Here is a 25,684-nt window from a genome sequence, read left to right as displayed (position 1 = left end):
CGCAACCGGCAACCGCACGGCGCGCGGCGTAAAGGGGGCGGGGCCTGATTCGAGCAGGGGCGTGGCTTAATGCGATCGTGGTCCGATGTGCTCAGGATGCGGGGCCGACGTGCCGGGGCGGTGCGTGAGCTGCTCGGGGCGGGGCTACCTGGAGTCCCGCCCATCGTTCAGCTCCCCGCCTTGCCCCCGCCCCTTGCCGCCCGCACGCCGACGTGATGACGCGGCGCGGCGGGGGCGTGGCGCGGCGCGGGGCCGGGCGGGCGGTGCGGGCCGCGCCGCGCTGAGCCGGGGATGCGGGGAGCGGGGCCGGGCGGCGCGGCCGCCCGCGGGGCGCTGGCCCTGTTGCTGCTGCTGCACCTCCTGACGGCGCCGTGCGGGCGGGCGGCCGCCGTCGAGCCCTGCGCCGCGCCCTGCTCGTGCCGCCGCGGCCTGCTGGACTGCAGCCGGCAGCGCCTGCCGCCCGGGGCCGGACCGCGGAGGATCGCGCCGTTGCCCGCCGGCACCACGGCGATGTGAGTGAGCGCGGGGCGGAGCGAGGCCGAGCCTGAGGCCTAGCGGGCGGAGGGCTGCGGTGAGGCCCGGCCGGGGCCTAACGGGTCTGCGGGTGCTGCGAGCCGCGCTCGGCCTGGGGCTGAGCTGTGCTGAGCTGTCCTGACCGCACAGCACCGCGGCTCTAAGATGGGCACCGTGCTGGCAGGCAGCGCTGGATGTTCCCCTACAAACAGGAGGGGAATCAACTCTTGGGAAGGGGAGATAACAGCAGGACAAGGGGAAATGGTTTGGAGTTGAGGGAGGGAAGATTGAGGTTGGATGTCAGGGGGAAGTTCTTTGCTATGAGAGTGGTGAGGTGCTGGAACAGCTGCCCAGAGAGGCTGTGATGCCCCGTCCATCCCTGGAGGTGTTCAAGGCCAGGTTGGATGGGGCCCTGGGCAGCCTGGGCTGCTATGAAATGTGGAGGTTGGTGGCCCTGCGTGTGGCGGGGGGTTGGAGCTTCGTGATCCTTGAGGTCCCTTCCAACCCGGGCCATCCTGTGGTTCTGTTCTGCTGGGTGCCATGCTGGCTCTGAGCAGCGTTATGCAATCCCACATCTGCTGCAAACAACATTCAGTGCATTCTCTGTTGTGGCTTTCAGGATTTTGGCACGTGGAGCACATTGGGGGGGAGGGGGTGACATTTTTCTTTCCGTCTGACAGTTGTGGTGGTTCTGAATCTCAGCGAGCTGTGATGCATAAAAGCTGTTTAAAATGAATCAAAGCACATTTTTTCTCACATCACAAAGTCCCAGATGGATTTTCTCCCCATTGCTGTTCATTTCGCCCATTGCTGAGGACTGAAACGTTCCCTTTCTCATAACTGCCAGACCTCCAGTGATGCTGGCTGTGTGCTTTGGTTTTCCTTGCTGCTAGGAAAGCACCTTTGGAGCGCGTTGTCCTGATGAAAGCAGGCAGCTGTTAGTGCATCTTTCCTGCTAAATCACACGTGCTGTGTGGATGGCTGGAGGGTGATGGAGAATCAGGCACTTGGTGAATGCTGCTCTGTGTTGTAACGTTCAGAACTCACCCTGTGGGGTGTTGTCAGTTTTTGGCTTTTCCAGGGATGCTGTTTGGTTCTGGAAGGAGCAGCAGCCTTAGCTGTCAGTTTGTAGATCATGCTGTGCTTTTCACTGTGTGTTCATCCATCAGTGTGCTTCACCAGGACAGCAGTAATCAGGTGGAGATACGTCAGTGCCTCTCCAAGTATGAACCAGATACAAAATTTCTCCTAAGAAGACTACATGAAAAGCTTGTTAACAGCATCATCTCAGTTAACCATCACAGCATCTCCCTCCTTTAGTGAGAGAGCATCAGAAACACGGCTTACAGCTTTTTAGGTTGCATAAAATGCACGGTTTTTCTTAATTCCTGCATCCAGAATAACTTTTCTCTCTGTTCTGCAGGGATTTAAGTCACAATCATATCTTGTCATCCAACTGGAGCATGGATTTGTCTGCTCACACACTGCAAGAAGTGTAAGCATTTTTCACAATGATAAACTCAGCCTAATTGTAATTAGTGCTGCATACCGAGATAACTGGTCTGACTTGCAGAAATATGCAATACCAGTTAATTTAACATGGATGCTTTGCTGGCAGCGTGTTTTATGTAAAACTGATCTCATAAAAAGAAAACTTTCTCATAAAAGATGAGAGGATACTTGTGAAAAGAAACGAGACATTTCATAGAATCATAGAAGCACCAAGGTTGGAAAAGACCTAAAATCATCCAGTCCAACCGTTCACCTGTTACCAACAGCTCCCATTTGTTTTCACTCTGGCAAATTATGAGTTAAAGAGGAGTGATGGAGTGCAATAAAATGGTGGAAGCTGATGGGCCTCACTGTGAAGTTCTTCCAATTATTGGTATTTATGCAGTCTGCTTTGTCTGCTGATGTTAGTAAGATGAAATTGCTGAATGTTTGGTGATTGCATTTTCTGTGCATGTATGTGGAAGGGGTTTTCTCCTCTTAGTGTGAGTAAAGGTTGTTTTTTGCTTTAAGGAAAATGAATTACAATGAGCTGAGTGAAATTCCCTATTTTGGAGATACGACTTCCAATATCACCCTGCTCTCACTGTAAGTAACAGCTCGGCTGCTTTTTCCTTGTTCAGCAAATTCAGTGCTTTGGGGAATAGCAAGCACTCTTTGGAGAAGTAGGAATCAGTGAGACAACCGAGTCACCCTGAATTACCAATGAAGTGCAGTCAGGTACGGCAGGCAGCTTTGAAGGGGAGGGATTGGGTCTTGGAATGACAGTCCCACAAGGAACAGCCTGATTACAGACCCAGAATGTGAATCTGCTCATGTGTCAGAGCAGCACATAACTCTTGGATTTCCAGTATTGCTTTCAGAAGGAATGTTCTGAAGCTGTGCTGTGTTTCCAGTTTGGGAGGTGCACTGATGATGTGCAGCATCCTACAGCTGTTTCAGCTGTGCAGCACGAAGGATGGGACGTTTTGGGACTCATCTCTTGCTGGTGTTTTTCAGGGTGCACAATGCCATTCCAGAAATAAACGCTGAGCAGCTCCAAGTTTACCTTTCATTGGAAAACCTGGATCTGAGTTCCAATCTTATATCAGAAATTAAAGCTGCTTCTTTTCCACGGATGCAGCTGAAGTACCTGTAAGTATGTGCTCTGCTGTGCCCGGGGTTCCTGGCAGCAGTGTTGAACACCTCACCTGCTGTGTATTTCTGTCTTTATGTGGGATTTGAGCTGGCAGGAACAAACGTGCCTGAAATAAAGTGCTGTTCATAGCAGTTTGTCTTGCTTTTTCTCAGATAGAGTGGAGAGCAGCGCTGTCAGAGTGCTGGTACATCAGCCAGCAGGGACGTGGAGTCATTTCTGCTCCTTTGATGCAGATCCTTGTTGACGTTGTTTTAACCTCGCCTAAATGAAGTGTGGGCCTCTGGTTTTGTTCATGGAGTTCTCCGTGTTCTAAAAGGTTTCTTTTCCCTCTTCTCCCTTAGGAATCTGAGTAACAACAGAATCAGCACCCTGGAAGCAGGCTGCCTCGATAATTTATCTAGCTCTCTCATAGTGCTGAAGCTGAACAGAAATAGGATTAGTGTGATTCCACCAAAGATCTTCAAATTGCCTCACGTGCAGTTTCTGTAAGTCGTAGTCTTGAAAGCTCACAATGCATTTGTGTTCATTGTGATGTGTGTTCTTGATGATCAATTGTGCTTTAATATTTTGCTGTCTTCTTTATATAAGGGAACTGAAAAGGAACCGGATTAAAATTGTGGAAAGTCTTACATTCCAAGGCCTGGAGTCCCTGAAATCCTTAAAGATGCAGCGCAATGGGATTAGCAGACTCATGGATGGAGCATTCTTTGGCCTCAATAATATAGAGGAATTGTGAGTATACTTAGTGCTAGAATTTCTCCTAGGGACTTTTGGGGTGTGTGGAGGGGCAGAATATCCTCTTTGGCTTCCCTGACACCAGGGCTGTGCTGGAACAACGACGAGCATCACAGGATATGAGCTTATAGATCTGCATTTTCCCATTATGTTGGTGTGTCTGTTCACTCCAGAGGTGGAGGGATGCTGCCTTTCTGTGCCATGCAGAGTTAGCAAAAGTTTCTTGTTTTGTTTTGTTTTAAAGTGATGTTTTAGAGACTGTAATTTCAGTTCTGCTGGATTGCTGTTGCCATTGCTGTTATGATTGTTTTTTTAATATACTTTTGTTCATTCTTGGTTTCTATCAGATGAATATAATCATGCATTTCAGGTTCTATAAGGCCTAGTGTCAGTAAATCGTTCTGAGATCTACTTGGTAGACTTTGGGAAATAAATATTTCATTGATTATCTGTTTAGCAAATGTTTTTCCTTCTATTTTCCTTAGAGAACTGGAACATAATAACTTGACAGAAGTAAACAAGGGCTGGCTGTATGGGCTGCGGACACTGCAACAACTCTTCGTAAGCCAGAATGCCATTAACAAGATCAGCCCAGATGCATGGGAGTTCTGCCAAAGACTTGCTGAGCTGTAAGCCCTGGGCTGCTTTTCAGTGGGGATTTTGTAATGTTGCAAATAACATATTGGATAGCACAAATGCAGTGAGTTACTGGAGGAAGTACTTGAGTTCTTTGCTAAGCTTGTGTATTTTGGTTTTGTTTTTTTTTTTAATAAGTCTTCTGTTAGAAATTAAGATTCAGTACTTCATTGTTTGATGGTGTCATCACAATAAATCCCCTCCACATGCCTCTGAAGTGCTGTTCAATGCTTCCAGAGACCTGTCGTACAACCAGCTAACTCGCCTCAGGGAATCTGCCTTCGTGGGACTTGGTTTGCTGGAGAAACTGAACTTGGGAGACAATCGGATCAGTCACATTGCTGATGGTGTCTTCAGAGGTCTGACAAACCTTCGAACCCTGTGAGTGCAGAGCATTTCTGACAACCTCATTTTAAACTTTCTGGAAGTGAAGGTGCTGAGCTTTGCTCTCAGCAAGTCTGAGGTCGGTGTTTTGCTGTCCTGCCTTCAGATACAACAGGGCAGATCATCACTGGGTGTGCTGAGATGACAGAACCTCGGCATAGCTAACACAAACCAACCATTTTAGTGGTGCTAATGAGCAGTGACTTGATGACCTTGAGCTCTCGGTTGCATGCCATGCCAGGTGTGAGGAGGTGCAGACAGCTTGCAAAATGCCAGCCTGGACCTCTCTTTATTCCAGGTGTTGTTCTTAGGCTTGGAACCTGCTGGCTGCTGTGTGCGTGCAGGAGTCACAGCACAGCATATAGGAGAGCTGTAGGATTACTCCTTTCCATCAGAGGCTCAGCTCTGCTTTTGCCAGGACCTTTGTCACCAGCTGAAGCTGTTCAATACTGTTGACAGGACCCAAGGATTAATTAAAAAAACAACCACAAACCTCAAGTAGATCCAAACTCTTACGATCATCCTAAACAATGATAGTTGAGGAAAGAGTGAAAGTTTATAACCCCTCTGTCAGTTCATTAAATAAATGCTTAAATAAGCAAACTTAGCAGAGAAATTTATGTAAGCAGTCATATTCTGTTAACCTTACTGCAACCTTTTAATGAAATAATTAGAACTAATTTCTTAGATTTAGAGTAGCATGAAAGAAGAACAAGAGCAGATTAATTAGTCGGTTTTCTCGGGCTCCTCAGGGGCGAGGAACAGCTGAAAGGGTGCAGTCTGCTTCAGGCTGGAATTTGCAGGACAGCAGCTCCAAGCATTCGTGCCCAACCAAGCAGAAGGAGCAAACTCCTCCTCTCACACAATGAGGGGCTTTTCTTTTGGGCTGCTCACTCATTTTACTGAGCAGTTGAAGTAGTGGAGTGTGAAAACACTTCAAACAAGAGATACTGTGCTGCTGTCAGATTGCTTCCATTGTTGCTTGTGTATGATTTGTTTCAGTGCTGAGACTGGCACAAGTGTTTGTGTGTTCAGCCCCTGCCACCCTTCTGCACGGTCGCTTCGGTGACCAGGAACAAACTCAGATCTGTATGTAAAGCAAAGGTACCAGGAGCACAGTGAGATTAAAGGTGTATTGAGGAGCAGCCCTGAAGTTTGAGAGTTTAGAACTTGGAAACATTAATTGCTTCTTTAATACTGTAACTTGGCACTGCTGCTGCTCTGGCACTCAGAATATAAAATTCTGAAGCAGACCTGGAGAGAATTCAAGGAAATAGTTCAAATCCTAAGAATTAGCAACTTGGGAATGCGTTTGGCATATTACTCATCTAGTTGTTTTTATCATTAGATCATATCTGTATCCAGTACATTAAACTGAACACATTCCAAAGAGGAAAATATCTTAATGTCAGCAACTGCTCAGGCTGCACTGGAGTCCCTGGGATGCACGAATGGTGGAATCACAAGCACTGTTATTTTTGTCCTGAACTTTAAAGTACACCTGTAGCAGAAATGCCTCACGCAGGGTATTGAGGACAAGGCTTCTGTCATTCAAAGTGAGAAAGTGTGATACCCCTGTCAGCATCCTGGAGATTGATCCTGGTCTCTTCCAGAGCATTAATCCACACGTTTACAACCCCCCCCAAGGGAATATGGATGCTGCCTTTTTCCACCCTTAGCAAAAGGAGAGTAGCATTATATGAGATGATGCACACAACTGTGCCTAGTTAGCATTCTGTGTCACAGCTTCTTTGGAGGGTCCATCGAGCTGAGGCATGTAGTCATATCTGGTAAGGTGCAATATAAACTGTTTTTCATCTGTTTATCTTCCTTTGAACACTTCTGTCTGCAAATTCTTCTGTGCACAGTGGTTTTAAGGCACGAAGTTTTGGCTTTATCAGTAGAAACTCTTTGTTTAGTCCATGCCATTCTGCCTGAAAACCTCTGAATTTATTTCACCTTCTCTCTAAAAAGCATTTGATCCTTCCAAGCCTGTTCTGCTCTATTGCTTTCACTGCTTAGACCACACTGTTCAGTGTGAGGGGCAGAGGAGCTGTGCAGAGATGGAACAGAAATCCCATTAGCTTGTAACAGGATCTGTGAGCAGAATATCAACTTCAGTCTGAAAATCTACTACTTTGTGCCTGGCAGCCTTGCTCCATAACCTGTGTGTAATCTCTCAGTATGCTAATGCTGTTTTAAGCCTGTTACTCAGGGAGGTTAATGCTGCAGTGCATTGGTTAACTCGCTTGCATGAACCAGCTTGCTGCAGGAGCCTCTCCCAGCTCCTGGTGAATGGTCCATCACGTGAGTGCTGCTCGTCAGGCTGGGTCTTTCCTTAAATACCACATCAAGAAATCACACTTCAGAATTCATTTGTGGTTCTGTCTGAGGCGCTGATCTCCAACAGATCTGTTTTCCCTCGCGTCTCTCAAGTTGGATGTTCTGATAAATACAGATCTATGAAAGTTCTGAGACCTTCCAGGTGATGCTGTCCCATGGAATCACAGAACACCCCAGGCTGAAGGGGACCCATGGGAGTCATCACATCTGACTCCAGGCTCCACACAGGGCTGCCTAGAAATCCCAACGTGTGTCTTAAGAGCGTTTTCCAAACGCTTCTTGACCTCCAGCAGGCCTGGTGCTGTGACCACTTTCCTGGGGGGTCTGTTCCAATGGCTGACCCAGAACACCTTTCCCAGGCAGTAATATAACAGTTTTCTTCCATAGCCAACACTAGCAGTGGTCGTGATGATGTTGCAAGGTTTGTAAGAAGATTTTTCTGCTCCTGCAGGGACCTGGGGAACAATGAGATCTCCTGGGCCATAGAGGATGCGAATGAAGCATTTGTGGGACTCAGCAGGCTGGATAAACTGTATGTATTCCAAAACATCAGAGACAGTGCTTCAGAAGCAAACAAAAGAGGGAAAATGCAAAATATAGAGTAATTGTGAATGGCAGAAAGCCTTTCTGGTTGGCAGCTGAGTTTCCCCTTCTATGCTAGGACAACTCAGTGTAGATTTGGGTTCCGTGTTCGTGACCACTGAGTCTGTGTAGTGCTGGATCATTTTGCAGGACCAGTTTGAAGAAGTCATTTGGCTTGAAGAAGGCATTTGAATGCAGCTGTTACTGAATAGCTCACTCGTGCTGTGTGGTGACTGTCACTCTTTGTGCCTTAGTTTGGGAAAAACTTACTATTTCTCTGAAGGAAGGGGGGAAAAAAAAGTATTGTTGAGCAAATACGAAACAGCATTCAATTATCAGCTTTTCAGTACTTTGGCACTCTGTTCAGTGCTGTGTGCTTTGTAGGAAAACAAAGCATTCTGTGGAGCTGCAAACACTGCTTGTGACAAACAGCATAAGTGTGCAGCCTCAGGAGCTGATGTGGCTGTGGCAGATTAGGAGCTTGTTGCTCCCTCCCAAGAACTGTTCCCTTCTGCTGGTTTAATTTTCTTCTGGCCCATCTCAAAGGTAGAAAAGAAAAATACTATCCTTAAGAAAATTAAATGATTGAATACTACTTTTTTGAGCTTAAACTGTCCTAGAATGAAGAAAACCTTTGTTAAACATCTTAGGGAACTTTGGGTCTTATTTATGAGCTCGTCTTGAGATTGACTGCTTTCTGGGCTTGGTACTTGTGTTGCAGAATCTTACAAGGAAATCAGATTAAATCAATTACGAAGAAAGCATTCTCTGGTCTTGAAGGACTTGAACATCTGTAAGTACTTTGCTCTGTAGAACTCCTAGTTGTTTATTGCTTTCAATTTTGTATTCTCTCTCAAGTTTACAGTGATTTAACTGAAGGTAGCGTGTGAAATCATTCCCACCCGTTGTTGTTCCTTGCAGAGATTTAAGCAACAACGCAGTAATGTCCATCCAAGAAAATGCATTTGCCCAGGCTCAACTGAAGGAGCTGTAAGTCTATGACAGTTCTTTACAGTTCTTACAATTCTTCCTTTTGTAAAGACTCCATCAGCCGTTGTGGAACTGACTGATGTACATCCCACTCCCATAACAGAAGAGTTGAAGTTCTTGTAACTTACCTGCTCAAAGTCCCTGGCACTACACTAAGCTTGATTTAGGGCTTGAGAAAATCTGCACCTCCGTTTCCTGAGTTATAGTCAGAATTGCTGATCTGTATTTATGAATAAATTGTTCACCAGGATTTTTGGGGCAGGGGGGAGGTTATCAAAACATACATTTTGTCATCTCCTTTTTCAGGCTAGGGAAAGACCTTAAAATTCACAGCTAGGCAGAAGATTTTAGATGCTCAGTGGATGCTTAAGCTGCTATAGAGCTTCTTGTCTTGTGAAGTATGATGACATGAAGTGACCTTTGCACCCAAGGCTAATCCCAGTGTAACACAGTTGTCTCTATGAGATAAAGTCTCTGAATATCATGTAATCTGTTTTAAAACTGCTATCTGGTTAGCATTGGCCATATGGACTGTTAGTCTGCAAGGTCTGCTAGTCTGAGGAAGGTGAGGAGAAGCACACTTACGTGTGAGCATAAAAGAATGCTGTAAATCTTACAGCTTCTGGAAGTATGTGCTTTAAAATTGTTCTTCTGGGTGAAATGCACGACCTTTGATCACATTGTGTTTTGCCTTTCTTCTGCAGGGTTTTGAACACCAGCAGCTTGCTCTGTGATTGCCAGCTGAAGTGGCTGCCACAGTGGCTCGCTGACAGTCGCTTCCAGCAGGCTGTGAACGTCAGCTGTGCTCACCCTGAGTGGCTGGCAGGGCAGAGCCTGTTCAGCGTGGAGCCCGATGACTTCGTCTGCGGTTTGTGTTTTTAATTCCTGTTGACATCAAAACGTAGCAATGCAGATCTGTGCAGGTGTCTTCCTGAAACCAGGCTGCAGCACTGCTGGAGGTGCTTGGTCTGTGTCATTCTGTGAGACTGCTTTGTTTTTCATTCAGATTACTGTTTGAAAACTGATTGTGTTTCCGTTTCTCCTGTGTGTGAATGAATGCCTTTTGCTTTACAAGAGGTGTTTGGCTCTTTCTTGTTTGCTCCTCTCCATACCAGCAAGGCCAGGACAGTTAATGCTCTGACGTAATTTCTGATGCTCAGAATCTGTAACGTTTATCTGGTCTCTGTGCTGCCACAGTTTCAGACATGAGCCTGTTTATTTCTGTAACCAAACTGTGAAATGGAAAACTGAGAGACTGCCCACAGTCATGTGTGAAGTCTGCGGCAGAGCTGGAAATAGTCTGCTCTTCTGTTATCCAGTAGTCTAACAAGTGTTGCTTTTGCATACATAATTCTTTAATTGTTTTGGTGGTAAAGGAAACAATAATCACCATGTAGGCACAAACATCTGCTTCTCCGTTCTGATGTTACCAACGTTGAGTGCTGTGTGCCTGTGAGGCTGTCTCTGCTGTAATAAGAGGTGTCAAAATAACTGTTCAGCTGAGATCATGTAAACTTCTTGCAGTGCTTTGTGTTTGTGTAACTTAAAGGCTTTTCAGGATATTAAACTGCCTGAAAATAAATCTGCTCCTCGTGAGCAAACCCAGCTCTTCAGCTGAGCATGCAATCTAAATAGGGCGAGTTCCAGAAGGCTGTGGAAAGGAAAGGGCTGCTCGAGTCCGTGATTCTGCACTGATTGTTCTCTGCTTCTTCTGCACTCCTACCTGTGGTTCTAATCCTCTTTCACAGCTTGATTTCTAAATAAAAGCAACTAAATACGTGCCTCCCAAGCAGGACATCTGTTCCTGCAGCTTTCATTCTGCTTACTGTGTTTCGAATGAGTTTTCTTGCAATATTAATTGCACGTGGAAGAGGAGAGTAGCTAATCGTGCTGCTTTCATTTCCAGATAATTTCCCTAAGCCACAGATACGAGTGCATCCTGAGACCACGATTGCTCTGCGTGGCATGAATGTGACTCTGACCTGCACTGCTGTGAGCAGCAGCGATTCCCCCATGTCCACTGCGTGGCGTAAGGACAGCGAAGTGCTGTATGATGCAGAGGTTGAGAATTTTGCCAGGTATCAGCAGCAGAATGGTGACATTGTTGAGTACACCACTGTCCTCCACCTTTTCAATGTGAATTTCACCGATGAGGGAAAATATCAGTGCATCGTCACCAATCACTTTGGTTCCAACTATTCTGACAAAGCCAAGCTGACTGTTAATGGTAAGTGATAATGGTAACGTAGAAGAAACATCTGAGGTTAAAAGTGGAGCAGGTCTGATTCTGACCCTTTCTTTTTTGATTTGTAACATCTATTAGGATTTCTGAGTTCCCAATTAGAGCAGGCCCAAAGTAGCAGTGATGTCTTGCTGGAACTTAGATGTATCAAATACCTTTTAATAAAGCAGGAAAGAAGTAATGTTAGTGGAAGGCTTTCTGTTCATTTCTGGAAAGGGGCAGGTATGAAAGCACGGGAGATTTTAGCTCAGTTAGTTGTTGATCTGTCTGTGTGGAAGTAAAGTCTCTTAACTAAAAGCTCCCTCTGCTGTCCCTTCATTAACTAAGCACCTTGCCCTAGAGAAGACTGAACAAAAAAAAATTACTTGTGGTACTGGAAACAAACTCTGAAAAATCATTTCATGAGTTTCTTTGTTATCTATCTATCTATCTATATGTATATATATTTTTTTTTAAAGCCAAAATGAAGGGTTCCTATTATTTTGACTTCAGAGAAGGGCGTTGGGAAGGCAGCATTCGCATCAGCTAGCAAACCACTGTTCCCTGTTATGCTGGAGAGCAGAGGTGCACGTGCTCTTTCTTTTGGTTCCATAGAACAGATAATGCAGACTTCAACTTCGGAAGTGGAAGTTCACCTTCCCTGTTACCAAGGAAGAGAGAATGGCTTGGGTTGGAAGGAACCTCAGGGATCCAGTTCCAAATCCCTGCCACAGGCAGGATTGCCAGGAGCTGGATCAAGTACTCAGTCAGTTGCTCAGGCCTCCATCCATCCTGGCCTCGAATGCCTCCAGGGATGGGGCATCCACAGCCTCTGGCAACCTGTTGCAGCCCCTCACCACACTGTCAGTGAAAATCTCCCCCTCTTTTAGTTTAAAACCATTCTCCTCTGTCCTTCCAGTCTAAAAAGTTGATTTCCTTTCTGTTCATAATGTCCCTTTAAATACCAGAAGGCCACAATGAGGTCTCCCTGCAGCCTTCTCTCCTCCACACTGGCCCAGCTCCTTCAGCCTGTCTTTTCCCCATGAAATGTCCTACAGATCTTAAATAAACACCACAGATACCATACTGAGGTACTGTATTTAAATTTGAAGGCTAGGCTTTTAGAAACGACCACAGAAAGTTAGTGAGGTTCTTCAGAAGGCTCTCCTTTGAACAGGAAGAAGTAAAGGTGCATTTGCAGATTTGTTTATTTTCAGCTATTCTGTGCTGCAGCGCTTTTGCTGCTTTTTCTTTCTCTTTTCTTTTTTTCCCCTGCTGCTGAAAATAGCAAAGCTTTAATGTCTGTCTTGATCCAGAGCTGCCTTCCTTCCTGAAGACCCCCATGGATCTCACCATCCGCACTGGGGCGATGGCCCGACTGGAGTGTGCTGCAGAGGGCCACCCCACCCCTCAGATCTCCTGGCAGAAAGATGGTGGCACAGACTTCCCTGCTGCACGAGAGAGGAGAATGCACGTCATGCCTGAGGACGACGTGTTCTTTATTGCAAATGTGAAAATAGAAGACATGGGCATCTATAGCTGTATGGCACAAAACGCTGCTGGGGGTTTGTCAGCAAATGCTACACTGACTGTGTTAGGTAAGAGATGTGCTGGCATGGATCATTTAACTGAACTTGTGTGGTTTGTCTGTGAGTAGCAGGCTTAACTCCTGCAGAAAGAAGTTAAAATATGAAGGAAATGGTTTCTTCTACCTCTGGCTGAAGTTGGTATTCTATAACAAGGAAAAAGAGAAGACTTTTTTTTTTGCCCCTGTAGTTGCACCACAAACCTCCCTGTCCACCAAGCTTGAAATTTAAATATTCTGCCTCTGGAAGAACATCTCTAAGTGCTTGGCAGGGATTGGGGGTGTTTGAATACTGAATCCTATGCTTCATTGCAAAAGTTTGCATTCAGGTTGTAAGGCTGGACTTTTATATCATGGGATACGCAGTGGGGATGCACCGTGAAGTCATCTTACAGTTGTTCTGTTTGTTTTCTCCACTGCCACAGAAACTCCTTCCTTTATTAGACCCTTGGAAGACAGAACAGTGACCAGAGGTGAAACTGCAGTCCTGCAGTGCATAGCTGGTGGCAGCCCTGCCCCTCGCCTCAACTGGACTAAAGATGATGGACCTTTGGCTGTCACAGAGAGGCATTTTTTCGCTGCTGCCAATCAGCTCCTCATCATCGTGGACGCTGGGCTGGAGGATGCTGGAAAGTACACCTGCATCATGTCCAACACGCTGGGCACTGAGCGTGGGCACATTTACCTCAATGTGTTGGCTTCCCCCAACTGCGACTCGTCCCAAAGTGGCATCGTCCACGAGGAGGATGGTTGGACAACAGTAGGTGTTGTGATCATCGTCGTGGTTTGCTGCGTTGTGGGAACTTCCCTGGTGTGGGTTATTGTGATTTACCACATGAGAAGGAAGAGTGAAGATTACAGCATCACTAATACAGGTAGGGTACCACAGCACCGTGCTTCAGTCACGTTTCCAATCCAAAACGCAAAAGGTGAAATTTCTGGTTTTGTTACGGCTGAATAGGATGAAAGGTTTAAAGATTTCCTTCTAAAATCTCTTAAGGGATTCACCTCAGATTCACCTTCCAGGTGAAGAGGCAAGCATAGAATGATTTGTTTATTTATTAGATATCAGCAGTGCTGTTTTATTTCTTACACACTGAATTTGTTCTACGCTGAAGGAAAGTACAGAAGGTTTGGAAATGGATGTTTGAATTAAGTTAAGGTCTTTAGGACCTGTGTTGGGGCCCTGTTAGTTTTGAACTAACTATATGGAGTTGTCATCAATGACTTAAAGGTAACAGTGCCCTTAAGGTGCCTCCTCACCCTCGGCTGAATTCTGAAATTCTGTGTGCAGTTTTGTTAATGTGGCACTGAGCTCTTCATGACATCAGTGTGAATTCTGCCTTGCAGAGGAGATGAACCTACCTGCTGACATTCCCAGTTATTTATCCTCCCAAGGAACGCTGTCAGAGCCTCAGGAAGGATACAGTAACTCAGAGGCAGGAAGCCATCAGCAGCTCATGCCTCCAGCCAGTAGCTACGTGCACAAAAGCACAGATGGTAAGCAACGTCCTCACGTGTACTGCTTGCATTCAGCAGGTGCCAGGGCTGTAGTCCTCGTAGCTGGCAGCAGTGTTGCACAACGTAGGGCAGTGCTGCATGTTAACATCAAAGGTGACTTTTCTTAGAGAAGAATTGAGGTTGATCATAAAGCATCCATTGAATGTTTTGAGTTTGAAGCATCTCCTGTTTTTCTTTCAGTATTTACATTCTCTGATCAAAGCTGCTGCGTTCCATGCAGGTAATCTTTGGTCCAACAATATCTGGGCTCACATCTGCTCTGAGTGCTTTTGCATATAGATGTCACAACTGCCAACCTTCATGTCCCAGAGCAGAGCAGTTGCCTCCAGAGGCTTCTTGATTCAGGGTTTGAGATTTGCCCAGCAAGGCTGCATTGCCATTAGATCTCCTCTGTTGAGTGGAGCTCTGTGCTGCTCCTTTCCTTTGGCATCTGGAAAGTCAAGGATCACACTAAGCCATGAAAGTCGATGGAAATCAGGTGTTCTTGTCCCCTTGAGAGCATTTTATTTCCTTCCATTACTCAGGTGGCACAGCACCACTGGTGATCTGCTCAGACTGTTACGACAATGCAAACATCTACTCCAGGACACGAGAGTACTGTCCCTACACCTACATCACAGAGGAGGACCCCCTGGATCCAACTCTCCCTAATCTCATGGTGCAGATGCCCAAGGAAACATACCCAGCACACACCCAGCATGAGACCAGTGCTCTTGATAATGCTTATGGAGACAGAGACGTGTCTGTCTTCCTTACCAGTCACGACAGAATAAGTGAGAAGAAAATCTCTTCCCAGCAGATTAATGGTGAGCGTGTCCTTTTCCCTCTGAATGTTTTGTATTTTCTGATATTGCTGACCTTCCTTATGCTGCTTTCCACTGTTGATTCACTGCTAATTCTACAGACTCCATAGCTTGTGGAGTAGTTCATCTGTTGATGCACTGCTTGTTAGCAGAACCAGCCCTCAGTTTGCATGCAGTATGCAAGAGTTGAAGAGGACGATGTTACAAAAGCTGTGTTTCTCAGTGTGCAGTCCACCTCTTACAGCTTGTGGGATGGGATCCCTTCCACATCTGTTGGCCCAGATTTAAAACGTCACATAGGAAACACAGAGCCATCCTGTGTGAGCTGGGCTGAGTTTCAGCTTGCTCCGAAAGAATTATTTTTGTAAATTGATTGATTCTTCATGTGGACTTTTTTCCAGGTCGCCTTTGTAAAAATTCACACTGGAACTGTTTGTTATTTTTGTGTTACTGTGCCAAATATTGCTGAAATGAGAGGGCATCTAGCAAAGGGTGCCCTCAAAAACAGAGAGAGCAGCCTCAGGAGGAGGTTCTTGCTAAACAACACGACTCAGAAAAATCTAAGCCTTGTGTTTGCTGACCGTGAACCCACTCTGTTCATCTCCTGCTGTTTCTTTTTCAGAACCCTTCCAGCTTCCCCTGTGGGCAGTAAACAAAGACCTGCCGCTCTCCCACTCGCACTTTCTGCAGCAGCAATCGGCTCGTGAGGCCCCGCGACCTCTTCGAACTGAGGGGATCCTTGACAGTGAGAGGGAGGCTGCTTCACCCAGAGCCCTGCACAGGTTACGTGAGCAGAGCTTTGATTTTAATAGGACACGGAACATTCGCGACTACAGCGAAACCACGTAAGGCACGGGAATGGAGCCTTGGAAGCAAATCCCTATCAGCTGACTTGTATTTCTACCTCAGGACTAAACTCTAGGCCAAAGATGCTTTAAACGTGTGTCTGCAATTCCAGGCTGCCTGAGCTGAGGCAGGCGCACTGGCAGGAGGTGGCACTGCCCTTTTTGCTTGGATTCGTGTGTGCTGCAAGGTGGGACAGAACACGCAGTGATCAGTGACTGGCGTTACAGCACGGATCTTCTGATGTTGGGAACAGCCTTTGTGTTGGTGCATGCTTTGAAAATCTCTCAAGAATGCATAGCTATTTCACACCACATTGTCTGCTTGAAAACAAATGTTCAAGGCCTCCTCATGGAATTCCCCAGTAATTGTAAGCATAAAACTTTTGGCCAGCTTTTTGTTCCTCGGTCTGTTGGCAGGCGTTTGTTACCAGTCTCACTTTGGGGCTGTTTTTCCCTATGAAAAAACAAACTCTAGTTGTAAATAAAGTTACATTTATAAATATTTTGTACACACTAAGCATATAAATGCCTTGGCTGTAATGTAAATATATTTTTTATTATGCCAAAGTATGTATTATACTGTTGGTCTTGACAGCTGCATAGCAAGCTGTAATTTGTTTTGTGGGATTGAAAGCTCGGTTCTGAAGGGATAAAGATGACTTTGTTTTGGAAAGAAGTGAATTTACAACAGGTACGTAGTGAAACTGTGATACTGATGAATTTCATTGCTGCATGCATCTCTGTGTGCATTGAGCTTGGCTGACCTGCCTGCAGGCTGATCCGTTTCATTAGCAGAATTCCAAGTCTGACCCGTTCCTGTGGTGAGTCCTTAATTTCTATACTAGGCTGCCTGTCTTTTCCAGTAGAGCCTAAAGCCCAACAGGCCCTGCATTAACAGCTAGCCTGCTCCAGCCTCCAGTGCTGTCCAGCTTCTCAGGAGTTTCTGTAATAACAAACAAGTATGGTACACAAAACAGTTTTCATCTGCTAAAACAGCTGTAAGATGGGACCTCTGAGTGGTTTGGTTCAGAAGTTTGTCTGAACTTCTGTCTTTACAAAGCCTTTGTGTTGTGCATGTTGCAGGGAGGCACGTGTGCATCTTCCATAGCTGACAGCTAAACGAACTTCTGCAAGGAGTGCCCTGATAAAGGCATGGGGTGAGCTGGAAAAGCACGTGATGAATGCTGCACCAAATCCAGAATGGATTTTCTGTTTCCTCCGCGCTGCCAGGAAGCACATGGGCCTTTTCTTTCATAAAAGAGCAACGGGATTCTTGCTCTGTTAAACCCTATAAAGGTTCTGTAGGCCACAGCGTGGTCAAGATGTGAAGCATTTGACAGGTGAGCTGTTAAACAGCAGGAGAGCCACTATTGAAAATGCAGCCCTTGCTGGGACAAATAGAAGAAGTGCAGAAGCTTCGCAGGTTGCAGTGGGGGGTGTGTGACAAACTGAGGAGGAAGAGCATTGCAAAGACTTGTTCTGAGTTGTTGTGGGAAAACACATCTTTGTGTTTTGTGTGACGGCCCATCAGCGATGGGCTTTGAGCAGAACGTTGCGCTCAGAGCTCGGGGTTTTCTGTCTCTGCTCTGCTTTTTCCGAGCCATGGGCTCCAGACCGAGTGAGAGCAGCTGTGTGGTATGGCTACAAAGACAGAACCGTCCTGGGGCAGCCCAAGCTGTGGGTCGGGATTCCCACTGCTCCATTCCTGGACAGAGCGTGTGACTGAGGGCTGTGATGCAAAATCGCAGCTGAAAACTTTGGAGACTGGGGAATGGTTAAGTGAAAGAGCCAGGAAATGCTGGGAGAAATATTTTCCCACGTCTCTTTGGGCCTGAATAGTAGATGTATGTAAATGAGCAAATGTTACTGAGGGCTCTTACCTTTGTTTTGAAAGCAACGGCAGTTGCCTTGGTAGCCAGCAGCTTCAGTAGGAAGAGGACCTCATTGTCTTTGACCTTTGTATGAAGTGGGGAAGGAGGTGTGTTAAACTCGGCCTCTGACCTCTCAACTATTGTAAGGACTTACACATAACATACCAAGAATTGTGTGTTTGTTTCTTTCTGGTTTGGTTTTCTCCAGGCTTTTCCCTTCCAGACAGCATTGAAGACGTTGTGGTTATGCTCTATCCCAACTTGTTTCTGTTGCAGGAGCTGTCAGTTTAAATTCAAATGAGAAAGGTCAGGTCATAAAACTGCAGCAGCAGCACAGAGCTTCCTGTTGGACTGCTGGCTGCAGCTATTTGCACAGGCTGATGTGGCAGAGCTCTGCTCAGCACGAGCAGGAAAGCAGCATCCCTACTGCTGCTGCTTGGTCTGCCATCATCCTTTGGGACATGTTGAAGTTTTCCTTCCATCCCTCTTTGGGTTAAGCTAACACAGGTCTCAGCTCACTTGGTTTAAGTGGTGATGTTGGTGTGCACGAGGGGCACCCAGAGCTGGAGTGCTCTTAATGCACAGCTCTGCAGCACCACCAAATTCACACGAGGTTGGCAGGATGTGGTTAGCCAGGAGCAAAGCTTTAGCATCGTGCTGTCTGCACCAGGACAAGCTGAAGCCTGAGCTCTGAAATGCATTTAGGAGTTAAAGCTGCTCTGATTTCTAGAATAATTCACCCATAAAAGCTGCCATTGTGAATTAGGGTGCTTGAATCCTTGCAGCAATGCAATCTCTGTGAAGTCCATAAGCTGGTTGTGAATAGCTGAAGCTTGCAGGTAGGTGAAGGAAGGCCTGCACATGAAGATCAGGGGTTTCTTCCTTTCCTCCATGACGTGCAGGCAGTGCAGTGGCCGTTCTGATTTCAGTAAACAGTTTCTTCAATCAATGCCAAAGTATTCATGGTAGGGAATGGGGGGCTGTGTGATCAAAGCTGCTCTGCTTCCCTGTTGCTATTTCCTACTATTTTTTTTTCCTCACGTAAGAATGTATATTTTGTATAGGATGTGTAATATGTGTTTGTCTATTGTAACATACCTTCAATAAAATGCTATGTACACTGAGTATCCATTGTAATTTTCATTAGTTTGCAGATTAAATAATGTATTGTTACTGAATGATATTTAATTTTTATAGGGAGGAAAATAAAAGTCAACTTCATAAGTCAGTTTCAGGTGGGATTCTGATCTTTTTACTGTGGGTGTTACATCAGTCCTTTGCTGTAATGGTGGGAAGAACAGCTGGCATTAAGCCTGGCTCAGTCAGCTGGCACACGTGGCAGCAAAGTGATGCTGGCGCCGTGCAGCCCTTCCTCAGAGCGTTGCCCACCAGCTGCCATGCCTCCTACAAGCTGCTGTAAGTACTTTTTTCCCTCCTCCAAATACCTTTCCCTGTTCCTATCGCTGTAACTCTGTGTTCTGGCCAACACCTTGGCAGTTCCTGCCCTCTGTTTGGCACGCCTTCTCCATTTTACCTTGGCAGCAGCTGCTCGGTGGGGCTCAGCCCTGGGTCCCTGCGCAGCTCTGTGCTGCACGCACTGCGCCTGCCAGCACTGCTCCCCCAGGCAGAGCAGCATCACCTCTGTAGGACCTTCATGCAGCAGCCACAAAGCTGTATGTAAATGCGTGTTCCTTTGCTTTTTCAGCAGGAGTTAAAGGGCTGCCCTTTCCCTGCATGGAGGCTCTGGGCTTTGCGTGCCCCCTGACCCGGGTTCCTCGCTGCCCAGCTCTTACTGGGCACTGAGCACAGCTGCCTGCCTGCCCAGCTGCTGTGAGATGCATGCTGGTGTTTGTGAATTCACACAGTGTCTGCAGCATCCCCCGGAGATCAGCTCTTTGCACGCTCCTGTTTTCAACCCGCTGTCATTGCAGGAAGGCATCGGTGCTGTGAGGCTGCAGGGAGCAGTGGGACCCCACCTGTGCTGGGATCAGCTCAACACGGCGTGCAGGAAAAACCAGCTATCACCTCTCCTGGTGAGTTCAGCCCTCCCAGGTTCACCGTGCACATCCCAGCCCTGGCACGGTGTCAGAGAAGCAGAAGCTATTGAAGATAAGATCATGAATAGTTAATGCTCTCAGTTACCCAAGCATATTTAAAAATTAACACTGCAGCCTGGTTGAGATGAGATGAGAAAAAAAAAAAAAAAAAAAAAAAAAAAAAACAAAAAAACACAACCAAAAACTGGGTCATCAAAGGGAGGGGAAAACCAGAAAACAATTGCATCTATGCTTGGGCTTTGCTAACAACTGAGTTTTCGTGGAAGATCCCATCCCTTGCTTGCTCTCCCTCTGCACTTGGCAGTGCAGCAGCTCCCATCCTGGCCCTGCAGTGCTCCCAGCACAGCTCTGCCTTCCTCCGGTCAGGAGGTCAGTGTGGGTGTTAAGGAAAGCTCCTGCCCCAGGGGCTGGGCACAGCACAGGGCAGTTCCCTGCTTCCCCTCCTGCTGTGCTGCAGGGAGCAGTGGCAGGAGGAGCTGCGGTGGGATTCAATGTGGCAGAGAGCTGGCAAACCCACGGCTTCTCGTTATCCCCTGTTAGCCCTGCAGCTGGGCACAGGTCCATCCCGGGTTCCTCTCTGCAGGGAAATGGAGCATGATGATCACCACCACTTATCTCATTTTCTCCCCACGAGAAGCAATCGATCTGCACTGCAAAGGCTTTGTGCTGATTGATCCGTAAGTGTTTATGGGCAGGCAGGGACTTGCACCAAAGCTCTGTCTGCCCTTCTGCCTTCTCCAGCCTGCCTGCAGTGCTGCCCCCCCATGCCGGGGCCCGGCGTGGTTCCTGGGCTGCGCTCTGTGCCCTGTGCAGTGTGTCGCACTCACAGCCACATGGCTGCCCTGGGGTCTCTCTGTGAGTTCTCTCTCTCCCCACTGTGTTTTTCCACAGGTCCTGGCTGTATTTCGTGTCAGTGGGGCACTGCCAGGAGTGTGTGCTGTGCAGGGCTTTGGGTTCTGCCACGTAGAATCATAGAATCATAGAATCACCAAGGTTGGAAAAGACCTAAAAGATCACCCAGTCCAACCGTTCACCTATTCCCAATAGCTCCTACTAAACCATGTCCTACTTGCCCCACGTCCTAGCTGGGGCAGAGCAGAGCTGTGGGGCTCAGTGCAGACCCCAGGCTGTGACTTGCAGCTCTCACCTCCAGTTCAGCCCTTGGTGGAGGCAGATCTCCCCTAAATGAGATCCTCCTGAGCATAAGTCATGTGTAACACAGGGGATCGCTGCTCTGCTCCTTGCTTTGAGGGTTCCATTTCATACTGTGCTTAATGTCTCATCCAAAGACTTACGTGTGTAATTCATCCCAGCATTTAGAAAAATCCCCCGTATCCACGCTCAGATTCACTGCTGCTCTGGCTCTGCTCAGCGCTGAGTGCCATCGAGCGCTGCTGTGATTTGTGGGTTGCCAAAGGGGATCTCAGGATGCAGAAATAAATGTGCCCTGCTCGACGAATGGCGAGGAGCCCGCAGAGCCCTGGCAGCACTCAGCCCAGCCTGGCATTGCAGGCTGGATCCCTCCAAGAAATTTTAATTAACTTAAAACAAATGCGCAGGAAAGGGCCAGCCATTAGCTGCTATTGCTTCCTGAGTCTCATGTCTGCTAATTAACAGCGTGTCAGTGCAAACGGCCTACAGATAGCAAAGCACCGAATTTGCATTTAAATTAAAAACCATATTTTTAAAAAATAAAGGTTTCATCGCGCCCTGATTGTTTGTCTTTCCAGCATCCCCATCCTGCCTCCCCCCAACCCCAAGGGATGGGTGCTGCACAGGGGCACCTGGCTGCCCTCTGCCACGCTGCGCTGCCCAGCCTGACAGCTCTGATTTCTTTCTCCTGGTTAGAGAACATGAGGTTTTTGACAGCTGCCTTTGCCATTATTCTTCCCTTAATGCTGTTGTTGTTTTGCGTTACTGTCAAATCACATCTTATTAAAGTTCTTCCCATCCTGTCAGCAGCAGAGCTGAGGAGCGCGGATGCCTGCGTAATCTCCCGGCTCTGTCCGGGGAAATTGCTTTCCATTACTGATGGAGCAGTGCTGGAGGATGTGACCCAGCCACGCTGGGGGCTGCAGGCCCTGCCAGACCCCCACGGCTCTGCAGCAGCTCTGGCTCATGGGGCACAAAGGCCGGGAAGCGGGCGCTGCCAGGGCAGGGCATGCAGGGTGAGGGCAGCGTCCCGTGGATCCAGTGTCCCATTTCCAGATCAGATTCTGATCAGCTGTTGGGCTCTGGTTACTCTCTGTTCTCTGGGAACTGTCACACCTTTGCAAAGCCACTGACGCTTCCCACGGCTTGCTAAAAATTCCGTAGCACCAAAGCAGTTCTTCTGGCTTCGTTCAGCTCCTGCCAGCAGAGCACAGGGCATGGCGGGGAGCCCGCAGACCGGAGGCACCTCCTTGGTTTTGTGGCACAGGAATGTGGGCATTTCCCTTGAGCTCGTTCTGTAGCTGCTCAAAAGAGCTGGATTGCAGGGCCTGGGTCTGTGCCAGCCCTGGATGCTACTGCTGGTGCTGTGGGAGTGTCTCCTTCAGTTGTTTGCGTCCTAGGTCTGAGGGGACCATGGTGGCACAGTGTGGTGATGGATGGGGCTGGGATCTGCACACTCAGCAGCAGCCCAGCAAAGCGGGTTGGTTGGAAGTCACTGCAGCAAGCACAATGTTTTTGCTGATAAATCTTGTTTGTAGATCAGCTGCATGCCAGACTGGTAAATAATGCATCTTATAGATGAAAACACTGTTCAAATGAGGACTGGAAGAAGCAGCCCTGTGCTGCAGGCACAGCCGGTCCTGTGCAGCAGGGAGGGCAGGCGCAGCGGGACCTGGGAGCAGATTGCCTTCTGCTCTGCTTTCCTAATTGCCTTCGTAAGCTTTTGGTTCCCACAACATATTCCACGAGCTTCTCCCCGAAGCATAAATCAGGGAGAGGCTTTGGTGGGAACATGAAGGTATGAACTCAGAGCAGCAGGGGAAGCTGGAGGCTGCTCAGTCTGGTAGCCAGCTCAGCCCATTCCCAGCAGCGCTCAGCCGCACTGGAGCCCTCGCACAAAGCACACGTGCAGAAGGGGCTCCTTTGGGATGGCACAGCCCTGCCCTGCTCAGGAATGGGGCCCTTTGTTGGCAGCAGCCCCCAGCAGTTGGCAGCCCTGGTCGTGGGCTGGATGCTGTGTTTTGGGGAGCTTCATCATCCCTAGGAAGCTGGCAGTGCAGGTTCTGCCCATCTGCAGAGCTGTCCCTTCTGTGCAGGCTGGGGGGGGGGAGTTTGTCAGTGATTTATTTTGTGCTGTTATTGGAAGCGATCGCTGGTCAGCAAAGCGCCGGAAGGCAGAATGGAGCAGCCTGCAGATGGCTGGGAGAAAATGGGTTCGATTCCTTGAATGCTGCTAAATGGGTGGGGAATAGTTAAGGGCTGATTACAAATCTGAATGGTTTCCAGGAGGAAATAGCATGGGACAGTTAGGGTGCTCGTGGGCTGCTGTTACAAACCATGCTGTGCATGTTGGGCTCTGAGCACATCCTGGGGCCGGGCAGGCAATGCCCTGCTCCCATTCCCCCCATCTGGATCCTCCAGTTCAGCCTCTACATCCATGAGCTTCCAGCTGGGAAGGAGAGATGAGGTGTCCTTGCTGATGCTCGCCTTTGTTCTCGATTGCAGTGCTGGGACAGCAGCAGCAGCATTGCGGCACTGCAGGGTGAGCTGAGGTCCCTGCGGGGCTGCACTCTGTGAGCTGCTGTTGGGTGTTTTTCTTGCAGGCACTTTGCAGAGCAGTGCCACGAGGGGAAGGGGCAGCGTGCAGCCCAGCTGCATCCACCCAACAACGGTGGGCCCTCCTTGCTTTGGTTCGAGCTCCAAAACTGATATTCCACAAAGGTAATTTTCTGCTTCTCTGGCTCAGTTCTGTTCATCTTTCAGAGGGTAATTAGCATCACTTCAGTGTTCTTTTATGCCCAACTAATTGCACCTTGCTTAAGGAGTGAAAGTTAATGCCTCTCCATTTCGGTTAGCGCAGCAATATGTGATTAGGGATGAGGCCAGGCAGAAAAGTGAACCACGAGCAGCGCTGTCTGCCTGCTGGTCTGAGGCGTTCTGCCTGCACCAGGGGAGAGATTTCTCATCTCACATCTGAGATGCTCCTTATCAGCGATGCCCCAAGCACAGCGGCAGCACACAGCAGTCAGTGCATCATACAGGGCACTGCCACAGGAGAAGGGAAGGGCTGAGCATCACTGAGTGCCAGGCAACCTCCACAAGCCCAGCAGCCACCGCCTGGCATCTGGAGGCTTCTGGATGGGTGGCAGCAGTTCTGGTAGCATTGAGGATTGCAAAGTAAATACTTTGTCCATAAATCTTGTCTGCTTTAAAGTAGGTTATATTTTCAAAGCGCTTTAGTTCTTAGGAATTTAATATCGTGATGTCAGTTTTAAGACAAGTAATTGGATGCAGAGAAGGTTGTTACTGGAACCTGAGATTAAAGGCAGGATTTGCAGCGCTGTGCTGCGGGCTGATGGTGCTTTGCTCCTTGCAGGTGCAGCTGTGGGTCATTCACAGACAGCACTGCTGTGCAGAGCTGCCCCACTGCTGCTGTGCAGAGCTGTGTGCAGCCAAAGCAGAGGGCATCGCTGCAGCAGAAAAGCAATTGAAGCTCGCTGGCAACCCGTGCCCCACTTTGCGGTGCGGCCACACAGAGCCAGGAATCCTGCAGCCTTCTAAAGCCCTTTGCAGGGTTTGCTGGCTAAGAGCAGTGTTTGTTTGGGAGTTTGAAGCCTGCAGCCCCGACCTTGCTGTGACAGCAGCAGCCAGCAGGTGAGCAGGCTGCTGTGCCCGATGGAGACTGAGAGCCTATGGGCTTTGCTGTTCTAATTTGCTTATGACCCGGAGAATTAGTGAGGAGGATCTGCTATCCCGTGGTGCACTGATGGCTCCTGCAAGCCACGGGCTCCCAGGGGAAGGAGTGGTATTTATCAACCTTTCCTCTGCACACTTTATGTAACAGCACATTCCTCCAAATGTCCTCAGCGTGACCGCCTGCTCCTCTCTTTTGTTCATCCTGCAGTGTTTTACTTTCTATATTTCAAGGACCTGAGGAAGCAAAGCAAGGCACTGAAGCCCTCCCTGCACAGCCCTCCTGGGCAATGAAAGAGCAGCAAAGAGAGCTCTGAGTCCTGAGGTGCTGCTGCAGAATGAGGGCTGCAGTTCTCCATCTGCAGACGGTGCACATCTGAGTCCTTTGCACTGCTGCACAGCGTTTTGCACCCAGCAAATCCTGGAAGGTTTCCTTCCTTTCTTTCTTTCTTCTTTCCATGTGCAGGCCCTGTAAGCTCCCATACCTGGCTGCCGCTCTGTAAGGGCTTTTGTCTCCATTGCTTTCTTTTTTTCAGGGACCACGAGAGCCCGAGAGCGGCCGAGGTATCAATTGGTGCTCTGAGTTTTCCATTCCTATTATTAAAAGAAATTTTCCCATGAAATAATTCATGAATGGAAGAGATGGTAGAGAAACCGCTTGCACAGAGCAGCCCCTGCCTCTGTCTGCAGGCTCCTGCGAGCTGAGGGGGAGCTGCAAACGAGCACGAGGCAGTTTTATGCTTCTATTTGCCACTAGTGCTACTATGATCCGTGAGCCGTAACAGACAGATCTTTCCCAAAGCTGCAATAATAAATCATAAATATTTATGGTGCTTAATCACGAGGCGGCAGCAGCGCAGAAGCACCCGACCCAGTTCCAGCACCCGGGGTGTCGGTGCTCACAGGGTGCAGGGGCTCAGCCTGAGCCATGAGCACCCATCTGTGCTCTCCCCGCTTTGATGGGGCTGGGCCACGTGGAGCAGTCAGAAAACGAGCTTTGAAATCGACACCAACGGAGCATCTGCTGCAATGGAAACGGAGCGGCAGCGATGTGACAGCGAGGAGGAGGGTTCGCCTGAGAGCCGTTTCCTACTGGAGTGCTTGGC

General features: G+C 48.1%; 1 protein-coding gene across 3 annotated transcripts; it reads left to right on the top strand.

Moving 5' to 3' along the window:
* Positions 1 to 384: 384 nt before the first annotated feature.
* On the top strand, positions 385 to 19,917 carry LRIG2 (leucine rich repeats and immunoglobulin like domains 2). 3 transcript variants are annotated; one of them, XR_008210117.1, is made up of 19 exons: positions 385 to 512; positions 1,937 to 2,008; positions 2,536 to 2,610; positions 3,022 to 3,156; positions 3,502 to 3,645; positions 3,749 to 3,892; positions 4,381 to 4,524; positions 4,769 to 4,912; positions 7,710 to 7,790; positions 8,562 to 8,633; positions 8,762 to 8,830; positions 9,535 to 9,698; positions 10,737 to 11,057; positions 12,368 to 12,649; positions 13,062 to 13,511; positions 13,987 to 14,136; positions 14,682 to 14,963; positions 15,583 to 16,173; positions 16,889 to 19,917. XR_008210117.1 is itself a non-coding variant. In XM_052698090.1 (18 exons), coding segments are annotated over exons 1-18 (2,958 nt in total). In that variant the 5' UTR covers positions 385 to 510; the 3' UTR covers positions 15,810 to 19,917. The 3 variants fall into 3 exon arrangements, 1 of the variants encoding a protein (XP_052554050.1); XR_008210116.1 differs by having other exon boundaries at positions 15,583 to 19,092; positions 19,608 to 19,917; XM_052698090.1 differs by having other exon boundaries at positions 15,583 to 19,917.
* Positions 19,918 to 25,684: the final 5,767 nt, after the last annotated feature.

Source organism: Tympanuchus pallidicinctus, unplaced genomic scaffold (genome assembly GCF_026119805.1).
Source record: "Tympanuchus pallidicinctus isolate F22 unplaced genomic scaffold, pur_lepc_1.0 scaffold32, whole genome shotgun sequence".
NCBI classification, from domain to species: domain Eukaryota; kingdom Metazoa; phylum Chordata; class Aves; order Galliformes; family Phasianidae; genus Tympanuchus; species Tympanuchus pallidicinctus.
The sequence above is the reverse complement of the archived record's forward strand: the minus strand, read 5'-3'. Positions and strand labels throughout refer to the sequence as shown.